Genomic DNA, 19,670 nt, shown 5'->3' on the forward strand with positions numbered 1-19,670 from the left:
AGTAGCTGGGATTACAGGCCTGCGCCACCACAACTGGCTAGTTTTGGTATTTTTAGTAGAGTCAAGGTTTCACCCTGCAGCTCACGCTTATCTCGAACTCCTGACTCAGGTAATCCACCCGCCTCGGTCTCCCAAAGTGTTGGAATTACAGGTGAGCTACCACACCCAGCCGCATACGAGGCCCATTCACAGACCATTCCCCTCCAGCATCTACCAGTGCCCAGGCCCGCTAAGGAAGCAGGGAGTGAGAACAGCGCGGGTGGAGAGGGTACAATGGCTCACACCTGTAATCCCAGCACTTTGGGAGGCTAAGGCAGGAGGATCACTTGAGCCCAGGAGTTCAAGATCAGCCTGAGCAACATAGTGAGGCCCCATCACTGCAAAGTTTTAAAATGAGTCAGGCATGGTGGCGTGTGCCTGTGGTCCCACCTACAAGTGAGGTAGAGATGGAAGGATCACTTAAGCACAGAAGATCAAGGCTGCAGTGAGCTATGATCTTACCACTGCACTCCAGGGCAAGACCCTGTCTCGAACAAACAAACAAAAAACAGAACAGACTGGGAGCAGTGTAATCTCAGCACTTTGGGAGGGCGAGGCAGGTAGACCACTTGAATCCAGGAGTTTGAAACCAGCCCGGCCAAGATGGTGAAACCTGGTCTCTACTAAAAGTATAAAAAATTAGCCAGGCACAGTGGCAGGTACCTGTAATCCCAGCTACTCAGACTGAGGCAGGAGAATCGCTTGAACCCGGGAGGCAGAGGTTTCAGTGAGCCGAGATTGCCCCCACTGCACTCCAGCCTGGGCAACCAAGAAAGACCCCATCTATTTTTTCTTTTTTTCTTTTTTCTTTTTTTTTGTATTTTTTAAAAATTTATTCTTGCAAGACCCCATCTAAAAAAAAAAAAAGCAGGTAACCCCTGTCCGAGTGCATAGTCTGGGGCTGGAGGGAAACTGAGGCAGGCTTGTTCCCTTTCTACCGCGGGAAGAAAGCGTGGTCCCGAATCCCCCTGGAGCATGTGCTACCCTCCTTGTCCACGAGGTGGCAGCAGCGGGCCCAGCCACCCATCTCCGTGGCCACGTCCCGTACACCGGCCAAATCCAGTCCCAAGGTAAGAGTGGGACCTCAGAGCAGGGACCCAGGCATAGAGGGGTCCAGGACTGGGGGCCCAGGTTCTGAAATGCCAGACTTATAGGAGTCAGGGGACTGCCATGCTCTTCCCTGGTGTCACCAGCAGGTGGGACACACAGTGGGTTCCGTGGGAGCCGGCGCAGTGGCTCACGCCTGTAACTCCAGCACTTTAGAAGGCTGAGGCAGGAGGACAGCTTAAGGCCAGGAGTTCAAGATGAGCCTGGGCAACATAGTGAGACCCTGTCTCTACAAAAAATACAAAAATTACGTGGTGGCACACGCCTGGGGTTCCAGCGAATGCTGGAGGCTGAGGTGGGAGGATCGTTTGAGCCTGGGAGGTGGAGGTTTCAGTGAGCCAAGATCACACCACTGCACTCCAGCCTGAGTGACCGGGTGAGACCCCATCTCAAAAAAAAAAAAAAAAGACAACAGGTAACCCCAGTCCAGGTGCATAGTCTGGGGCTGGAGGGAAACTGAGGCAGGCTTGTTCTCATTCTGTGAAGAGGAGCCAGGCAGAGGGTCCCAGTGAGGAAGCCAGGCTTTGGCGTCTGGGTTCAAATCCAGCTTTAGCTCTGGACCAAGTGAGACCCTATCTCAAAAAAAAAAAAAAAAAAGCGGACAGAGAATAGAGAAAGAGCGTCAGGTGTCAGACAGCAAGAGTCCCAGAGGGCAAAACAGACACACAGGCAAAGGACTCGGGACACAGGTGGGCGGGGCAGGGACAGAGAGAGCCCCACAGAGACTGCAAGGTCAGGGCAGAGACAGGTGGAGGAGTGGACAGAGAGGGAGCTGCAGGCTGGGAGGAGGCAGGACAGCCCCGCTCCTCCCCAGCCTGGGGGGTCTCATCACCCCACTGCACAGATGAGGCTCCCGGCGAGAAGGGGCGTGGAGAACAGGCTGACAGCACAGGCAGAGGGACCACAGCCCACTCCTGCCCAGCGCCGTCCCCGTGTCCAGCCCTGGGGCGGATGTCGTGGCTGCTGTTCACACAGACGTGAGAACGGAATGAGAGGGTCCCCTGCGGAGCCCAGGATGCCCTGTCACCTGAGGTCAATGAAGCCACATCCCGAAAGTTGGTGGACTGCCTTGCGCTACTGACCATTGAACAGCTGCCCAAGGCCATCGAGGTATTTATTATTATTATTTTGCCGGGCGCGGTGGCTCACGCCTGTAATCCCAGCACTTTGGGAGGCCGAGGCGGGTGGATCACGAGGTCAAGAGATCGAGACCATCCTGGTCAACATGGTAAAACACCGTCTCTACTAAAAATACAAAAAATTAGCTGGGCATGGTGGCACGTGCCTGTAATCCCAGCTACTCAGGAGGCTGAGGCAGGAGAATTGCCTGAACCCAGGTGGCGGAGGTTGCGGTGAGCCGAGATCGCGCCATTGCACTCCAGCCTGGGTAACAAGAGTGAAATTCTGTCTCAAAAAATATATATATATAAGCTGGGCGTGGTGGCTCAAGCTTGTAATCCCAGCACTTTGGGAGGCTGAGGCGGGTGGATCACGAGGTCGAGAGATCGAGACCATCCCGGTCAACATGGTGAAACCCCGTCTCTACTAAAAATACAAAAAATTAGCTGGGCATGGTGGCACGTGCCTGTAATCCCAGCTACTCAGGAGGCTGAGGCAGGAGAATTGCTTGAACCCAGGAGGCGGAGGTTGCGGTGAGCCGAGGTCGCGCCATTGCACTCCAGCCTGGGTAACAAGAGTGAAACTCCACCTCAAAAAAAAAAAAAAAAAATATATATATATATATATATATATATATTATTTTAAGAAGATTGTTGGTTTGTTTTGTTTTGTTTTTGAGATGGAGTCTCACTCTGTTGCGCAGGCTGGAGTGCAGTGGCGTGATCTCAGCTCACTGCAACCTCCACTTCCTGGGCACAAGTGATTCTCCTGCCTCAGCCTCCCGAGTAGCTGTGACTACAGGTTCACCCAACCACGCCCAGCTAATTCTTTTTGTATTTTTAGTAGAGGGGTTTCACCACATTTGTAAAGCTGGTCTCGAACTGCTAACCTCAGGTGATCCGCCTACCTTGGCCTCCCAAAATGCTGGGATTACAGGCATGAGCCAACGCGCCCGGCCTAGTGTGTGTCTTTTCAGTGTGTGTGTCTCCGTGTCTGCCATCTGCAAAAGCACCTCACTTTCAGTCTCTTGCTTCCTGTCTGTTGAAGTGTGTCTCTCCTCCTCTCTGTGTGACTTTCTGTGTTTGTGTGTGTGTTAGTGTGTGTCCATATTTTCCTGTTCTCTTGTGTCTCTCTGCTCTGTCTCTTGTTTTTGTTTTTTCTTGAGAGTTTCACTCTTGTCACCCAGGCTGGAATGCCGTGGCGTGATCTCAGCTCACTGCAACCTCAGCCTCCCAGTTCCCTCCTGAGTAGCTGGGATTACAGGTGCGTGCCACCGCGCCCGGCTCATTTTATGTTTTTACTAGAGACCAGGTTTCACCGTGTTGGCCAGGCTGGTCTTGAACTCCTGACCTCAGGTGATCTGCCCCGCTCAGCCTCTCCAAGTTCTGGGATTACAGGCTTGAGCCACCGCGCCCGGCCCTATCTCTTATCGTCTCGTTCTCTCTCTCACTTTGTTTCTCTGTCCTCTCTCGGTCCCTCCCTCCCTGTCTCTCTCTCACCCCACCTCTTCCCCCCACTCCACCCTCTTTCTCTCTTTTCTCTGTCTCTTCTCTCTCTCTCTCTCTGTCCGCCTCTCCCCCTCTCCTCTCTGGCCCGCTTCCCCCCACCTTCCCCCACCCCGTTCGTAGCTGAGCCTGTCCGGCAGAGCAGCGGATGTGCGGATGATTCAGTGGCTGGCAGAAACCCCGCCCTGTCCGCCCGCCCGCCAGTGCTGGCGGTGTTGGCATCGGCTGGAGCAGGTGTGCGGGCTCAGGATGGGGCGGCCGCGGTGAGGAGCCCTGGACTCTCAGGTAAGCCTGTCCCAGGGGTGCCTGGGTCCTCAGGCTGTCCCCGATCCCCCAGGGGTACCTGGCCCCACTGGGCGGGGCAGGAGGAGGCCTGGATGCCTAGCGCCCCCTCCCGAGGCCCCCACTCCCACCCTGGCACCAGACCCTGCAGCATTTCAGGGGTCAGCTTGTTTCTGGGGTTCTGGCCACTCTCCTGCCCTCGGCTTCGCCTGTCCAGCCTGCACAGCCTTGGGACATCCCACGGCAGTCCCCTCACTGTCCGAGACTGAGGGCAGGTGAGGGCCAAAGCAGTGGCTGGCCTGGCGCAGGAGCCTCAGTTTCCTCATCCGCGAAATGGAACTGTTACCCCCACACAGGCCAGGGGAAAATGGTGAGATTGCAGGCCAGGGCCCGGGTCCCACTCCAGCTCGGGTGGAGACCCCCTCCCCCGCCTCCCCACCCGGCCACCTAGCTGGCCCTCAGCTCTGCCCCTGGGACCAGGGCTGCTCAGGCCCCTGCCTCACCTGCCCCTCTCTCTTCCCCCAGCCAGCCTCATTTGAAGCCCAAAGTTATTTGAAAAAAGCAGCAGGACCAGCCGGGCACAGTGACTCATACCTGTCATCCCAGCACGTTGGGAGGCCGAGGTGGGAGGATCACTTGAGGTCAGGAGCTGGAGACCAGCCTGGGCAACACAGTGAGACCCCCATCTCTTAAAAACAAAACCAAAAAAACTCAATACAATGAAAAACTAAACGACGACAGAAAAAACAGACCCCAGAGAAGAGCCCAGTGGTTAAAGCCGTCCAGGGCTTCAAGCCAGGCTGCCCCGCCCCCGCCCCCGTGCCCCCAACCGCTGGGAGGATGAGCACGGTGGTCTCGGAGCGGCCTTCCGGGAGGGAGGCCCAGACCCTGTACCTCCTCCAGCCCAGCCCCGAGAGCTTCCCCGAAGCCGGCTCTGCGCAATCTTTGTTCATATGAAAAGTGCCCACTTCCCTTTCGTGCTATTTTGGCCTCTGCAGAACCGTGGTCTGCGGCGATCCCCGCTCCCCGCTCCCCACCCCGCCCAGCCCCGCCGGCCCCTGGGGACCTCCGAGGACCCACCCTCCACTCCCTTCATCTCACCCCACCTGCTTTCAGAACCTGGACGGGAGAGTAAAAGTGAGAGCGAGACAGAGACACTCGGAGAGGGAGGCAGAGATGGACAGCAGAGAGTTCACTCAGGCCGGGGGCGGACACGCCACTGTGAAATTCTGTTGTTTGTTTTTAGAGACAGGGCCTTGCTGTGTGGCCCAGGCTGGAGTGCAGGGGTGCGACCTTGGGGCACTGCAGTCTCACCTCCTAATTCTCCCGCCTCAGTGTCCCGAGTAGTTGGAACCACAGGCTTGTGTCACTGTGCTTTTCTTCATCGTCGTCATCTTTTTTTTTTTTTTTTTGTAGAGGCAGGGTCTTGCTACATTGCCCAGGCTGGTCTCGAACTCCTGGCCTCAAGTGATCCTCCTTGCTGCGGCCTCCCAGTGTTGGGATTATAGGCATGAGCCACCACTCCCAGCCTGATCCCATTTTATTTATTTCTTTTTGAGACAAGAGTCCCACTCTGTGTCCCAGGCTGGAGTGCACTGGCACGATCTCGGCTCACTGCAACCTCCGCCTCCCAGGTTCAAGTACTTCTCCTGCCTCTGCCTCCCAAATAGCTGGAACTATAGACATGCGCCACCACGCCTGGCTAACTTTTCTATTTTTAGTAGAAACAGCGTTTCACCATGTTGGCCAGGCTGGTCTCCAGCTTCTGACCTCAAGTGATCCTCCCGCCTCAGCCTGCCAAAGTGTTGGGATGACAGGTGTGAGCCCCCATACCCAGCCCGACCCCATTTTGTGGATGAGAAACCTGAGGCTGGGGGGCCCCAGGCACAGGCAAGATCTGGTCCCATGAGTCCTCCCCCCAACCCCACAAGCCTGGGATGAACCTGGGCCATGCTGGAGGGGTTGGGGCGCACCCTGGGTTGGGGGCGCTGAGGCAGGTTGAGGTTCGGTGAGGGAGAAGGGCAGTGCCCAGGCGGGTCCCGGGAGGAGACAGCGGAGCTTCCTCGGACCACCTCCCGGGGTGACCTGGGTCGTGCCAGTCACACGGTGGGAAATTCACGTGTCCCCACTGACTCACTTGGCTTTTGCCGGGAGGCCCGGTGGCTTCTCTGTGATGGGCCCGACGGTGGCTCAGGGTTACACGGAGGTGGTGACTCATCTTTCCGCAGGGATTTGGGAAGTCCAGGGAGGTCCTGAGGCTTGTCCAAGGCCACGCAGCTTTCAAGCCGGACAACCCGGGTCCTGGTGGGCCTCAGGGGGAACCCAAGGCAGGAGGTAGGCAGCCGGGAGAGCCTCCTTTTTTTTTTTTTTTTTTTTTTGAGACGACGTCTTGATCCTTTCACCCAGGCTGGAGTGCAATGGCGCGCTCTCGGCTCACTGCAACCTCCGCCTCCTGGGTTCAAGCGATTCTCCTGCCTCAGTCTCCCGAGTAGCTGGGACTACAGGGGGCCCCCACCACGCCTGGCTATTTGTTGTATTTTTAGTAGAGACAAGGTTTCACCAGGATGGTCTAGAACTCCTGACCTTGTGATCTGCCCACCTCGGCCTCCCAACGTGGTGGGATTACAGGCGTGAGCCACCTCGCCCGGCTGGAAATACTGTTTACTGCTCCCAGCCTCATCTTCCCCAGCTGTGGGGTGGGGAGAAGCCCTCACTGGTGGCCAGGACGGGACGCGCACAGTGGAAGCAGGGTGGACACTCAGGAGTGCTGGCTCCACAAATGCCTGCCATGCCCGGCCCCTTCCGAGACCCCACCACCCTCAACTCGGTCCCTGGCCATCTCCAGGGGACCAGGTCTCCTTATTTTTTGAAATAAAGTCTCCTCTACTGCTCAGGCTGGAGTGCAGTGACACAATCACAGCTCACTGCAGCCTCAACATCCCTGGGCTCAAGTGATCCTCCCGCCTCAGCCTCCCAAGTAGCGGGACGACAGGCACACACCACCGTGCCTGGCTATTTTCTTTTGTATTTTTTGTAGAGATGGAATTTCACAGTGTTGCCCAGGCTGGTCGCAAACTCTTGACCTCAAGGGATCCTCCCCGCCTCAGCCTCCCAAAGTGCTGGGATTACAGGCGTGAGCCACTGCGCCTGGCCTGGGGCTGTTTATGGTTGCAACAGTTCTTGGAAGCCCACTCGAGAGGGCTGCGCTTCCATCCACCAGGCCTCGGTGTGTGGTGTGCATGTGTCTGCTGAGGCCTGGTCATCACGCTGAGGTTTCAAGGCTGGGACCAGTCACAGACCAAGAAGCCAGCCGGCCAGGTGCCAGCCAGGGATTCAGGCCCCCTCCCTACAACGTCGAGTCTCCAGCCCAGCCTTGGCATCCCCTCCAGACACCTGCAGCAGGGCCCTGGGCCTCATCCCTCTGCGGATCAACTTTTTCTTTTCTTTTCTTTTGAGACAGAATCTCGCACTGTCGCCCAGGCTGTAGCGGAGTGGCACAATCTCAGCTCACTGCCATCTCCGCCTCCTGGGTTCAAGCAATTCTCCTGCCTCAGCCTCCCGAGTAGCTGGGACTACCGGCGCCAGCCACCACGCTCCAACAATTGTTTTGTATTTTTAGCAGAGACAGGGTTTCACCATGTTGGCCAGGATGGTCTCCATCTCCTGACCCTGTGATCCGCCCACCTCAGCCTCCCAAAGTGCTGGGATTAGAGGTGTGAGCCAGTGCGTGCAGCCTACCTTTCTCCACCTCATGCTCTTGGGCCACTTCCTCCAAGAAGCCTTCCCTGACTCCCCTCCTCCCAGCTCTCACCACAGGCAGAATCTGGGCTTGCAGTTGTTTCAGGAATGGAAGTCCCATTCCCAGGTCTTGGGTGGGCCTCAGGGGGACCCCCAGGCAGGAGGTGGGCAGAGAGGAGCCCTGAGTTGCCCTGGGATGAGTGGGGGCTTCCGGGTGCTTCTGCATGGGCAGTGGCCACAGACTGTGACTGTCACCCCCAGGAGCCAGGGTGGGTTTACTAGAGGAACGGATGTGATGGGCAGAGCCAGGGTTTGGGGCAGGATGCTACGGCCTGAATCCCGTCTTTCCACTTAGCAGACGTGAGCTCTCTGGCTTCAGTTTCTAGATTTGTGAAAGGCAGTGAACTTGACCTTCAAAGGGCGGTTGTCTGGATTAAGTGAGGCTGTGTGTAGGGCTGCGGCTGTGCACGTGGGGGTATCTTGTGGGCCCCCAGAACCTTGCAGCATTTATCAAGGGTGATGCTGGGCTGGGCCAGACGCCAGAAGGGGAGGTGGTGTTTCCACAGCCTGGACTCAGCGATGTGACTGTTCCGGTACAGTGGGGGCATGAGGTGGGATTCCTGAAAACGGGTTCCCTTGCTCACAGGCACCCCCCATCTCAGAACCACAGGAGGTGACACCAGGAGCCGGCATGAGCCCAGGGACTGAACTGCTGTGGCCCGGGGCTGCACTGCTGGTGCTGCTGGGGGTGGCGGCCAGCCTGTGTGCGCGCTGCTCACGTCTAGGTAGGCGGGGGCCCGGGGCGTGCTGGAGAGAAGCATGGGCGGTGCATCCCAGAGACCCCGTCAGCCCAGACCCAGCTGCGGTCAGAAGAGGCCGATGACCCTCCTGAAGTGACCCCTGAACCCATAAACTGCCCCCTGAAGACAATGGTCACGTGCACCTGGGGCGCTGGCTTTGCTGGGTCAGCTGCGGTGTCTTGGGCCAGAGAAATTGACCCCAAGGAGGGGAAACGGGGCTGCCTGTGGCGTCCGCTTTTCCAACCTCTACTCTGAGCAAATACTTTTTTTTTTTTTTTTTTTTTGAGACGGAGTTTCGCTCTTGTTATCCAGGCTGGAGTGCAATGGCGCGATCTCGGCTCACCGCAACCTCCGCCTCCTGGGTTCAGGCAATTCTCCTGCCTCAGCCTCCTGAGTAGCTGGGATTACAGGCACGTGCCACCATGCCCAGCTAATTTTTTGCACTTTTAGTAGAGACGGGGTTTCACCATGTTGACCAGAATGGTCTCGATCTCTCGACCTCGTGATCCACCCGCCTCGGCCTCCCAAAGTGTTGGGATTACAGGCTTGAGCCACCGCGCCCGGCCTACTTTTTTTTTTTTTTTTTTTTTTCTGGAGACAGTCTTGCTCCGTCACCCAGGCTGGAGTGCAGTGGCACAATCTCAGCTCACTGCAACCTCCAACTCCTGGGTTCAAGCAGTTCTCCTGCCCCAGCCTCCCGAGTAGCTGGTGTTAGAGGCGCCTGCCCCCATGCCCAACTAATTTCTGCATTTTTGGTAGAGATGGGGTTTCGCCATGTTGGCCAGGCGGGTCTCAAACTGCTGACCTCAGGTGATCCTCCCACCTTCGCCTCCCAAAGTGCTGGGGCCACCACACCTGGCCCCAAATATTCTTTAATATCAGGTGGCTGGTGATTGACAGCTTGGCCCCAAGTGCTGCTGGGACACAAGACACGCAGGGAGTGCCTGACCTCAGATCACAGGAGCTCCTGGACCCCTGCTAATCCTGGCTTGTTTTCGCAGGTGCAAAAAGGTCTGAGAAAATCTACCAGCAGAGAAGTCTGTGAGTAACCTCGATGTCCCTAGCCTGGTGTATTCATGTACCCTGGGCAGGGGTGTCCCCGAGGGAATTCCTGGCACCCCCGTCCTCCACCCTTTCACTCACACCTCTGTGCCAGGCTCTAGCCAGTCCCTAGCCATCAGAGAAGGGACAGGAAGTGCCCAGACGCTCTCCAGGCCCTGCTGCAGCTGGGGTTGGGGGGGCTTTGGGAAGCGGGGATGCCTGGGCTGTGGGGCTAGCCACTCTTCTGCTTGCCTGTGAAGCCCTCTAGAAGTCCAGGCATCTGGCTGGGTGCAGTGGCTCACGCCTGTAAGCCCAGCACTTTGGGAGGCCGAGGCGATCGGATCACCTGAGGTTGGGGGTTCGAGACCAGCCTGACCAACATGGAGAAACCCCGTCTCTACTAAAAATACAAAAATTATCTGCGTGTGGTGGCGCATGCCTGTAACCTCATCTACTTGGGAGGCTGAGGCAGGAGAATCGCTTGAACCCGGGAGGTGGAGGTTTTGGTGAGCCGAGATCACACCACTGCACTCCAGCCTGGGTAACAAGAGTGAAACTCCATCTCAAAAACAAAAAAGAAAGAAAGAAAAAAAGAGATAGAATGATTGACCGCAGGCTCAGAGAACCCGGAGGCCCATGTTCAGCCCCGAGCAGTCACTCATGACCCACCCACGCATGCACGCACGCACACACATCCTTCCTCATTTCCTTTTGCAACTGAAAAACCACAGTGAGATTTGAAAATAGAATCTTCCCAGCCTTGCTCACCATGGGCCAGGCCTAGACCTTTCTGCGCCTTTCTGGCCACATGGTTTCTGGCCTGCCTGTGACCTCCCCCAGCGTCCCCCACGCCCTTGACTCCTCGGACGCGTCCCCTCTCCCCTCTTCCCTCAGGCCCTGCCCATCCCTGGCCCCATGATTGATCTCAGGGCCATAGATGGTCAAGGCCAGACCACCACAGGTCCCCATGTCGGGGGAGGGGGGCTGTTGGGTCCCCTCCCTGGAAGGCCTTTGCCTGTCTCTCCATCTGTTACCTCGGTTGGGTTCGGTCCGACCAGCCAGCGTGAAGTGACTGATGTGAGCACAGGCCCAGCTCCTGCGTTGCTTTTCCCAGGAAGCCACGTCTGACTCTGTGGATTTAGGGTCTCTCCCAAAGGAGGCCACCCCGAGCCCCAGCCCTCCGGGAGCTCCTGGAAGGTTGGGCCCGGTACCCATTTTGGTTCAGCGGAGGAGCCCCAAAACCGGCTTTGAGATGGAGTCTTGCTCTGTTGCCCAGGCTGGAGTGCAGTGGCACGATCTTCGCTCACTGCAACCTCCGTCTCCCAGGTTCAAGCAATTTTCTGCCCCAGCCTCCCAAGTATCTGGGATTACAGGCGTACGCCACCATGCCTGGCTAATACATATATTTTTATTTTTAGTAGAGACGGGGTTTCACCATCTTGGCCAGGCTGGTCTTGAACTCCTGACCTCGCGACCCACCCACTTCGGCCTCCCAAAGTGCTGGGATTACAGGCGTGAGGCACCGCACTGGCCAGGATAGCCTTTTACACGAGCACAGGCTGTCTAAATAAAAATCAAAGTTTCTTCTGAAAGGAAGAAAGACCAGGCAGCGGCTGGGCACTTAGCTGGGTCTGCTAAGCCTTGAACTTGTCTTGCCAGTTATTTGGAAGTAAATGGTGGGTTTGAATGTCCCCAGAGCATGTGCTGTTTTTTTTGAGATGGAGTCTCACTGTGTTGTCCAGGCTGGAGTGCAGTGGCATGATCTCGGCTCACTGCAGCCTCTGCCTCCTGGGTTCAAGTGTTTCTGCTGCCTCAGCCTCCTAACTGGAATTACAGGCACCCACCATGCCTGGCTAATTTTTTTTTCTATTTGTAGTGGCGATGGGGTTTCCCCATGTTGGCCAGGTTGGTTTCGAACTCCTGACCTCAAGTGATTCACCTGCCTCAGCCTTCTAAAGTGCTGGGATTACAGGCGTGAGCCACCGCGCCCGGCCGCGTGTGCTATTTTAAGGAATTGAAAACACCCCCTGGTACCAGCAGGTGGGAGGCAGCCTTTGTCACTCCTGGCTGAAGTAATTCACCCCAAGTCACCGATGGGCCCGAGCAGGTCTTTATTCACCCTCATGCCCCAGGATCTCAGGGCTGCCTCCCCAGCCCTGTCCACAGACCCCTCTGACCATCTCCAGGGGCCTGGGACCCCCCAGCAGGCCCGTTGAGGATGGGGCTGCTGAGAGCGGGGCTCCAGCCCAGGGCCCTGTGTGAGCGGTGGGCACCCCGTGTGCAGAGGGACGAGAGAATGGGGGTTGCAGGGGGAGCTGAGAGTCTGAGGCCTGAAAGGGCAGCAGTTCCTCCCCACTGTCGCCCGGGTCTGTCCCTTTGCTCTCCCTCCTTGTCCCCATCCACCTCCCCCATCTCTGTGTCCCTGGGCTCTGGGAGGCCAGGCCCAGGCTCAGCAAAACCTTTGTGTTTCCAGGCATGAGGACCAACAGAGCTTTATGGGGTCCCAGACCTACTCCTGTGAGTCTCCAAGGGTCCCGGGCTGGGCTCTGGGTTGGGGGGTGTCCTTGTTCAGTTCTCTGAGTCCCCATTGCCCTGACACCGTGGCCAGCCTGACGTGGGGCACGGGCGATGGCGTGAGGGGCCCAGCCAACACCACATTTCCTGTGCTTTGCAGTGGTCGGGCAGGCATGGCCAGGAGCCCTGGCGGACACGGCACCCGCAAGGTAGGTCACAGCCCCCAGGATGTGACAAGAAAAGTAGGTCCTGGAGGTCCCCACGTGGTGAACCCAGGCCAAGACCTCGCTCCCTCCCTCCCCTGGCCCCAGAGCCCCAGGGCTCAACTATGACGGCCCCACCAGGGGACTGGGGGATGTGTCCTGGCGGCCTCTCCCCTACAGTCCCTCCTTCAATTCCCCTCCCTGCAGGAAGGACAAGCTGCTGCAGTTCTGCCCCAGCCTGGAGGGTGAGTGGCACAGGGCAGGGACGGGGACAGGCCTAGCCAAGCTGGGACTAAGGCCAACACCTCGGGGGGCAGGCCTCGTGCAGTGGCGGCTGTGGGGCCAGGGGAGACACATAGGCTGGGCGGGGCGGCCTGGCCCAGGGAGGGTGAGCACCCGCACATGCCCGACAGAGGGGCCAGGGAGCATGGCAAAGGCTCAGACCCAGGAAACGCCTTGCTCCGCCTTGGACCATGGAGCCCGAGCCGGGTGGAAAGCCGGGGCCAGGGAGCAGGTGATGAGCTGGGCTTGCTTTCTTCCAGATCCAGCATCTCCCAGGTACCAGAACTTCAGCAAAGGTAGGTGGGCTCCCGGGGAGACGGGGAGGCCACGGTGGGGCTGCAGCCCAGGGGCTCAGGCCCGATTCTCGCCTCCTCCCGCAGGAAGCAGACACGGGTCGGAGGATGCCTACGTGTGAGTGGCCCCGCCTCTCCCACTGCCCCACCTGCCCGCATGGCCCTGGGCTTCCTGGTCTAGGAACCGCCTCTAGCCCTAGAACTCGGGGTCCAGGTTCCCCTCCTTCTGGCAGGCAGGCCTTGGGTGGCCCTGCTGACTCTCAGGTGACCCTGGCTTTGTGGGACCGGACTTGGCCCTGCTCTGGGACACGGGGTGTGTAATCCCAGCACTTTGGGAGGCTGAGGCAGGCGGGTAACCTGAGGCCAGGAGTTCAAGACCAGCCTGACCAATATGGTGAAGACCCGAATCTAGAAAAATATAAAAATTAGCCGGGTGTGGTGGCGCACACCTGTAATCCCAGCTACTCAGGAGGCTGAGGCAGGAGAATTGCTTGAACCCAGGAGGCGGAGGTTGCAGTGAACTGAGATAGCGCCGCTGCACTCCTGCCTGGGTGACAGAGTGACTCTCTCTCAAAAAAAAAAAAAAAAAAAGCAGGTGGCTCCAGGGCGTGGGGGTGGGGCAATCAGAGAGGAGATCCTGGCCGAGTCCCCACAACCCCCAAAAAGAGCAATAGTGTGAGCAGCCCTGGCCTCGCCGCCCCCGTGAGGCCTCCCACCCCGCCCTCCAGCCTGTCCGGAAACCTGTGCTGTCTGTTCTCTTGGCCAGAGACCCCATTGCCATGGAGTATTACAACTGGGGGCGGTTCCCAAAGCCCCCCGAAGGTGAGGTGGAGGAAGAAGCCGGAGGCGGGGGAGGAAGTGATGTGGGACCTTGGGACAGAAGCCACACTCCGGGCAGGAGAGGAGGCTGGGCTCGGGTTCAGGTGAAGTGGCAGAGACGGGCGGGTGGACAGGAGGCTGTCGCTGCAGGCAGGGGCCAAGGAGGGCCAGGGGGCAGGTGGGTCAGTGAGGGAGCCGTGGGCACAGGGCGTGGGAGAGACGAGTGGGCCACAGGGGCAGGGAACTAGAGGGCTGGCTCAGGGAGGTCGGGGGAGACCAGGTCCCTAACAAGGACTGAGCATCTCCTGATGAGCCCAGAGCCCACCAAGGACAGTAATCCCTGCAGGCTGAGACCACCAGAGCCTTGGGCCCTGAATGCTTTTGCTTTATAGAAAGGGCAGCTGAGAGGCCGGGCGCAGTGGCTCATGCCTATAATCCCAACATCCCAGCACTTTGGGAGGCCGAGGTGGGTGGATCATTTGAGGTCTGGAGTTCGAGACCAGCCTGGCCAACATGGTGAAACCGCATCTATATAAAAATGCAAAAAATGTAGCTGGACATGGTGGTGGCACATGCCTGTCATCCCAGCTACTCGGGAGACTGAGACAGGAGACTCGCATGAACCCAAGAGGTGGAGGTTACAGTGAGCTGTTATGCCATTGCACTCCAGCCTGGGCGACAGAGCAAGACTTCATCTCAATAAAAGGGCAACAGAGGAGTGAGTGTGGGCGGTGCGTGCTGAGAGGAGCAGGGGCCCGGCTCCCACCTGGGCCGTGCCGGCGTAGGTGTTCGGGGGTCCTCTTCTGCCCCCACCACTGCCACCTCCACTTTTTTTCATTTGAGACGGAGTCTCCCTCTGTCACCCAGGCTGGAGTGCAATGGTGCAATCTTGGCTCATTGAAACCTCTGCCTCCTGGGTTCAAGCGATTCTCCTGCTTCAGCCTCCCAAGTGGCTGGGATTACAGGCACACGCCACCACACCTGGCTCATTTTTTATATTTTTAGTAGAGACAGGGTTTCACTGTGTTGGCCTGGCTGGTCTCGAACTCCTCACCTCCTGCCTCGGCCTCCCAAAGGGCTGGGATTACAGGTGTGAGCCACTGCGCCCTGCTGGCAGTGCCTATTTCTTAGGACCCCGTCGTTACTGATGGACATCAGGCGAGGCATCGGTCAGAGCCCAGCTTCCCCATTACAGGGCCAAGATGGGGTGCCAGGAGAGATGCCATACCCAGCCTGGGTCCCCAAGAAAAGCATCCCAAGCCCACCCTGCGCTATCTAGGAGTCCAGCCCCCTCCCGGCAGTGGCTCTAGGGAGAGCTCCTGATTGCCCCATTGCCCCATAGAGATGAGCCTCTGAGCTGCCTCCACCTCCCTTCCTCCTTCCAGCCACCCACCGTGGGCCTGAATTGCAAACCTCTCCCCAAGTGCCCCCTCCCCAATGCATTTGAAGGGGCTCTTAGAAGACAGAGAAGGATGCTTGGCACAGTGACTCATGCCTGTAATCGCAGCACTTTGGGAAGATCACTTAAGCTTAGAGGTTCTAGACCTGCCTGGGCAACATAGTGAGATACTCTCTCTACGAACAAAAATTTTAAAGTTAGCTGGGCATGGTGGTGCATGCCTGTAGTCCCAGCTACTCAGAAGGCTGAGGGGTGGATCGCTTGAGCCAGGAATTGGAGGCTGCAGTGAGCTATGACTTTGCCAGTGCTCTCCAGCCTGGGTGACAGCGAGACCCTGTCTCCACAAAAAAAAAAAAAGAAAAAAAAGAAAAAAAAAAAGAAAAAGAGCTCAGGGAAAAGCCTGCAGGGTGTCAGGCCAGTGCCCATTAGGAAGCTCTTCCAGAAGGCTTGAGGTCGCTCAGGTACCCAGAGATCTAGGGCTCGGTGGGAGAGCAGGACAGAGGAGGATGAGCCAGGTCTTTCAGAGTCTGCACTGCTCCATGCCCACTCCCCTCTCTCCTGCAGATGATGATGCCAACTCCTACGAGAATGTGCTCATTTGCAAGCAGAAAACGACAGAGCCAGGTAAGGCCGCCCAGCCGGGGTCAGGCTGGGGCCGGGAGCAGCAGACCACTTGGCCAGGTGTCCCTGCACGCCCCATTGATCAAAGGCCGCCCCACCTTGAAGCCTGAAGGCTCTCGGATCCCCAGGGTGTCTTTGGGTAGAGCCTTGCCCCCAGCATCCTTGGAGGAGGCTCCGTCGGCTGCTGGCACCTCAGTGGGACTGAGCCAAGGGGGGGCCTATCCTTCCTCTCTGCAGGTGCCCAGCAGGAGGGCACAGGTGGCCTCTGCGGAGAACACAGTCCCTGTCCCTCTGTGCCCCTGGAAGAGGAGGAGGAATCCGAGGATTATCAGAACTCAGCATCCATCCGTCAGTGGCGAGAGTCCAGGAGGGCTATGGGTAGGTGGCCGGGAGGACGACGCAGGATGGTCGGCCCACTTAGGGCAGGCTTGAGGGACTGGCCTGGGAGGGCGGGGCTGAGTGGGGCTTTCCTCCAGCCAGTCCAGCTGACCCCGCAGTGACGCCTGGGGTGCAGGAGCAGCTGCAGAGACCTTGAACCCCGCCTGACGGCCCTCGGCAGCTGCCCTGGCCTCCAGGGTGGGGTCAGGTCCTCCCAGGCAGGGCGCATCCTCAGAGACTTCATTGGCTCCTGGAGCCTCAGTGGGAGTGGGCCAAGGGGTCCTATCCTCCCTCTCTGCAGGGAGGACCCCATCATCACCGGGGGCTGGAGTGCAGTGGCACGATCTCAGCTCACTGCAACCTCCGCCAGCTGCATGCACGCAGTAACACGTTCCACCTTCTCTCAGAGCAGGACGATCTCTGGCAAATCCCAGACGGGAGACACACACGGCCAGGACCTGCCTGGCATGGCATTTCTCACAGGCTGTTTTGTGGAGTCTGGGGTCTGAGCCCGGCACCCCAGTTGGGGGAACAGTCATGGGTGCGTCCACGTAAACCACTCAATGACCTGTCTGCCCACTGGTCTGCAGGGCAAGTCCAGAGAGAAGCATCCCCTGGCCCGGCCGGCCCAGATGAGGAGGATGGGGAACCGGATTACGTGAACGAGGTGGCGGTCTCAGAAGCCTAGGATAGACCCAGAAGGAAGGTAGGCCCCTGCTCTCCAGCTGCTGTGGGCCAAGGGGTTAGAGGTCTTCCAGGCTGCAAGACCCCCAGTCCAAGGGAACAGCTGCGTGTGTGGGTACAGGAAGACAGGGCACGTCCACCGGTGGTAGGTCCGGCAGAGAAATCAAGCAGGGCGGGGGGGGGGTGCAGGAAGTAGTGTGGGGGCTGTGGGCAAGACGGGGTGTTGCAATTTAAGGAGGCCAGGGAAGCCTTTCGGACCTCCCTTCCTCACCCCGTCGGGGGGAAGGACATCCAGGCAGAGGGGACAGCAGAGGCCCCAGGGTAGAGTGAGCCCCACGGGTCTGAGCAAAGCCAGGGGCTGAGGAGGAGCTGAGCAGAGACTAGTGGAGGCGGAGGCCAGAGCGGGGGAGGCTGACGGGCAGGGCCAGCACTTGGGTTTTCCTGCATGAGAGGGGAGGGAGGGAGGGGGCTACAAAGGTGGTTTTTGGTTTGTTTTTTGAGATAAGAGTTCTGCTCCTGTTTTCCAGGCTGGAGTGCAGTGGTGCGATTCAGCTCACTGCAACCTCCATCTCCCAGGTTCAAGCGATTCTCCTGCCTCAGCCTCCCACATAGCTGGGATTACAGGCACCTGCCACCATGCCCAGCTAATTTTGTATTTTTTTCAGAGTGTGTCACTCTGTCACCCAGCCTGGAGTGCAGTGGTGAGAGATGGGGTTTCACCATGTTGGCCAGGCTGATCTTGAACTCCTGAACTCAGTGATTTGCCTGCGTCGGCCATCCAAAGTGCTAGTATTACAGGAGTGAGCCACTGCGCCAGGCCATTGCATTTTTAGTAGAGATCAGGTTTCACCACATTAGCCAGGCTGATCTCGAACTCCTGACCTCAGGTGATCCACCCACTTCAACCCCCCAAAATGCTGGGATTACAGGCGTGAATCACCACGCCTGGCTGGTTTTCTTTTTCTTTTTTGAGAGACAGGGTATTGCTATGTTGCCCGGCTGAACTCCTGGGCGCAAGCAATCTTCTGGCCTCAGCCTCCCAAAGTGCTGGGTAGGTGTGAGACGCTCTACCCAGCCAATGGGAAGGTTTTGGATAGAAGACCAGCTGGATGTTTTTATTTTAATTCAATTTCTCTGGCTGGTGGGAAAATGGGTACTGGGAGAGTGGGGACAGGAAGTCCAGAAAGGACCCAGGCATGGGTACCATCTGTGCCAGGGGTGGCAGCAGTGGAGACAGGGGTGAGAAACATGGTGAAATGCTATCTCTACAAAATATGCAAAATCATTTGCCAGGTGTGGTGGCACACACGTGTAGGCCTAGCTACCTGGAGGCGAGGTGGGAGTCTAGCTTGAGCCCAGGAGGCTGAGCTGCAGCGAGCTGTGACTGCACCACTACACTCCAGCCTGGGCAACAGAACGAGACTCTCTCTTGAAACAAAAACAAACAAAAGAGGCCAGGCACGGTGGCTCACGCCTGTAATTCCACCACTTTGGGAGGCTGAGGTGGACAGATCATCTGAGGTCAGGAGTTCGAGACCAGCCTGGCCAACATGGTAAAACCCCGTCCCTACTAAAAATATAAAAAGTAGGCCGGGCGCGGTGGCTCAAGCCTGTAATCCCAGCACTTTGGGAGGCTGAGGCGGGTGGATCACGAGGTCAAGAGATTGAGACCGGCCGGGCGCGGTGGCTCAAGCCTGTAATCCCAGCACTTTGGGAGGCCGAGGCGGGTGGATCACAAGGTCGAGAGATCGAGACCATCCTGGTCAACATGGTGAAACCCCGTCTCTACTAAAAATACAAAAAATTAGCTGGGCATGGTGGCGCGTGCCTGTAATCCCAGCTACTCAGGAGGCTGAGGCAGGAGAATTGCCTGAGCCCAGGAGGCGGAGGTTGCGGTGAGCCAAGATCGCGCCATTGCACTCCAGCCTGGGTAACAAGAGTGAAACTCCGTCTCAAAAAAAAAAAAAAAAAAAAAAGAGATTGAGACCATCTTGGTCAACAAGGTGAAACCCCGTCTCTACTAAAAATACAAAAATTAGCCGGGCGTGGTGGTGCACGCCTGTAGTCCCAGCTACTTGAGAGGCTGAGGCAGGAGAATCGCTTGAACCCAGGAGGCGGAGGTTGCAGTGAGCCGAGATCATGCCGCTGCACTCCAGCCTGGGCAAGAAGAGCAAAACGGAAGGGAGGAAAGGAAGAAGGGAAGGGAGGGAGGGAGGGAGGCAGGCCGGGCGCAGTGGCTCACACCCGTAATCCCAGCTCTTAGGGAGGCAGAGGCAGGACGACAGCTTGAGCCCAGGAGTTCAAGATCTGCCTTGGCAATATAGTGAGACCCTGTTCTCCACAAAAATGAAATAAAAAAGAAAAGAAACCCAGTGATTGATGGACGGGTTCTGTTCTCAGCCAGCAGGCAGGCTCAATGCTGTCCCCAAACCAGTGGCTCTGGTTCTCAGAACAGAATAGTGATCAAGACAAACCTCACCTTTCCTCTTCACTCCAGGAGCCAAGGCGAAGAGCACAGGGGACCGCTGCGCTCCCGGACCTGTCGCTGCCTTCCGAGGACCATTTCCCAGAGCTACTCAGTTTTCAAGCCCACTGCAATCACAGCTCCTGGAAGGACCACCTGGCCATGGACACACAGCCCGGGAAAGGACAGTTACTCGTGGGAGCTGCAGCCCTGCCACCAAGCTGTCGCTTTGCGGGGCAGGCACCTGCTGCCGAGGGTAACCGGGCTCCGGGTGTGGATGATGGATGCCCAGGATTTAGGATAAGCTGTCACCCTGTCCCCGTAACCAAACCATTCTCCGACACTGGTATCTGTGTCCTTTTTTTGCTATGAATTTGGATTC

At 57.7% G+C, this 19,670-nt stretch overlaps 1 protein-coding gene and 1 long non-coding RNA gene across 4 annotated transcripts; one reads left to right on the forward strand and one right to left on the reverse strand.

Moving 5' to 3' along the window:
- Positions 1-3,875: 3,875 nt before the first annotated feature.
- LAT2 (linker for activation of T cells family member 2) lies at positions 3,876-19,406 on the forward strand. 3 transcript variants are annotated; one of them, XM_074390593.1, is made up of 13 exons: positions 3,880-4,055; positions 8,437-8,575; positions 9,592-9,631; positions 12,105-12,148; positions 12,306-12,354; positions 12,556-12,593; positions 12,891-12,926; positions 13,011-13,041; positions 13,690-13,745; positions 15,706-15,765; positions 16,000-16,140; positions 16,548-16,846; positions 19,322-19,406. In XM_074390593.1, exons 2-12 carry the CDS (start codon positions 8,482-8,484, stop codon positions 16,826-16,828), a joined length of 870 nt encoding a protein of 289 aa, XP_074246694.1. In that variant the 5' UTR covers positions 3,880-4,055; positions 8,437-8,481; the 3' UTR covers positions 16,829-16,846; positions 19,322-19,406. The 3 variants fall into 3 exon arrangements, with proteins under 3 accessions (XP_074246695.1, XP_074246694.1, XP_039316675.2); XM_039460741.2 differs by having other exon boundaries at positions 3,916-4,055; positions 16,731-16,846; XM_074390594.1 differs by lacking the exons at positions 16,548-16,846; positions 19,322-19,406 and having other exon boundaries at positions 3,876-4,055; positions 16,000-16,262.
- On the reverse strand, positions 13,499-19,372 carry LOC141582481 (uncharacterized). Its single transcript, XR_012515334.1, has 2 exons — positions 19,304-19,372; positions 13,499-16,824 (listed from the first exon to the last, which is right to left on the reverse strand). It is a non-coding gene; the product is annotated as an uncharacterized LOC141582481 (long non-coding RNA).
- Positions 19,407-19,670: the final 264 nt, after the last annotated feature.

Source organism: Saimiri boliviensis, chromosome 20, assembly GCF_048565385.1.
Source record: "Saimiri boliviensis isolate mSaiBol1 chromosome 20, mSaiBol1.pri, whole genome shotgun sequence".
Classification (NCBI taxonomy): domain Eukaryota; kingdom Metazoa; phylum Chordata; class Mammalia; order Primates; family Cebidae; genus Saimiri; species Saimiri boliviensis.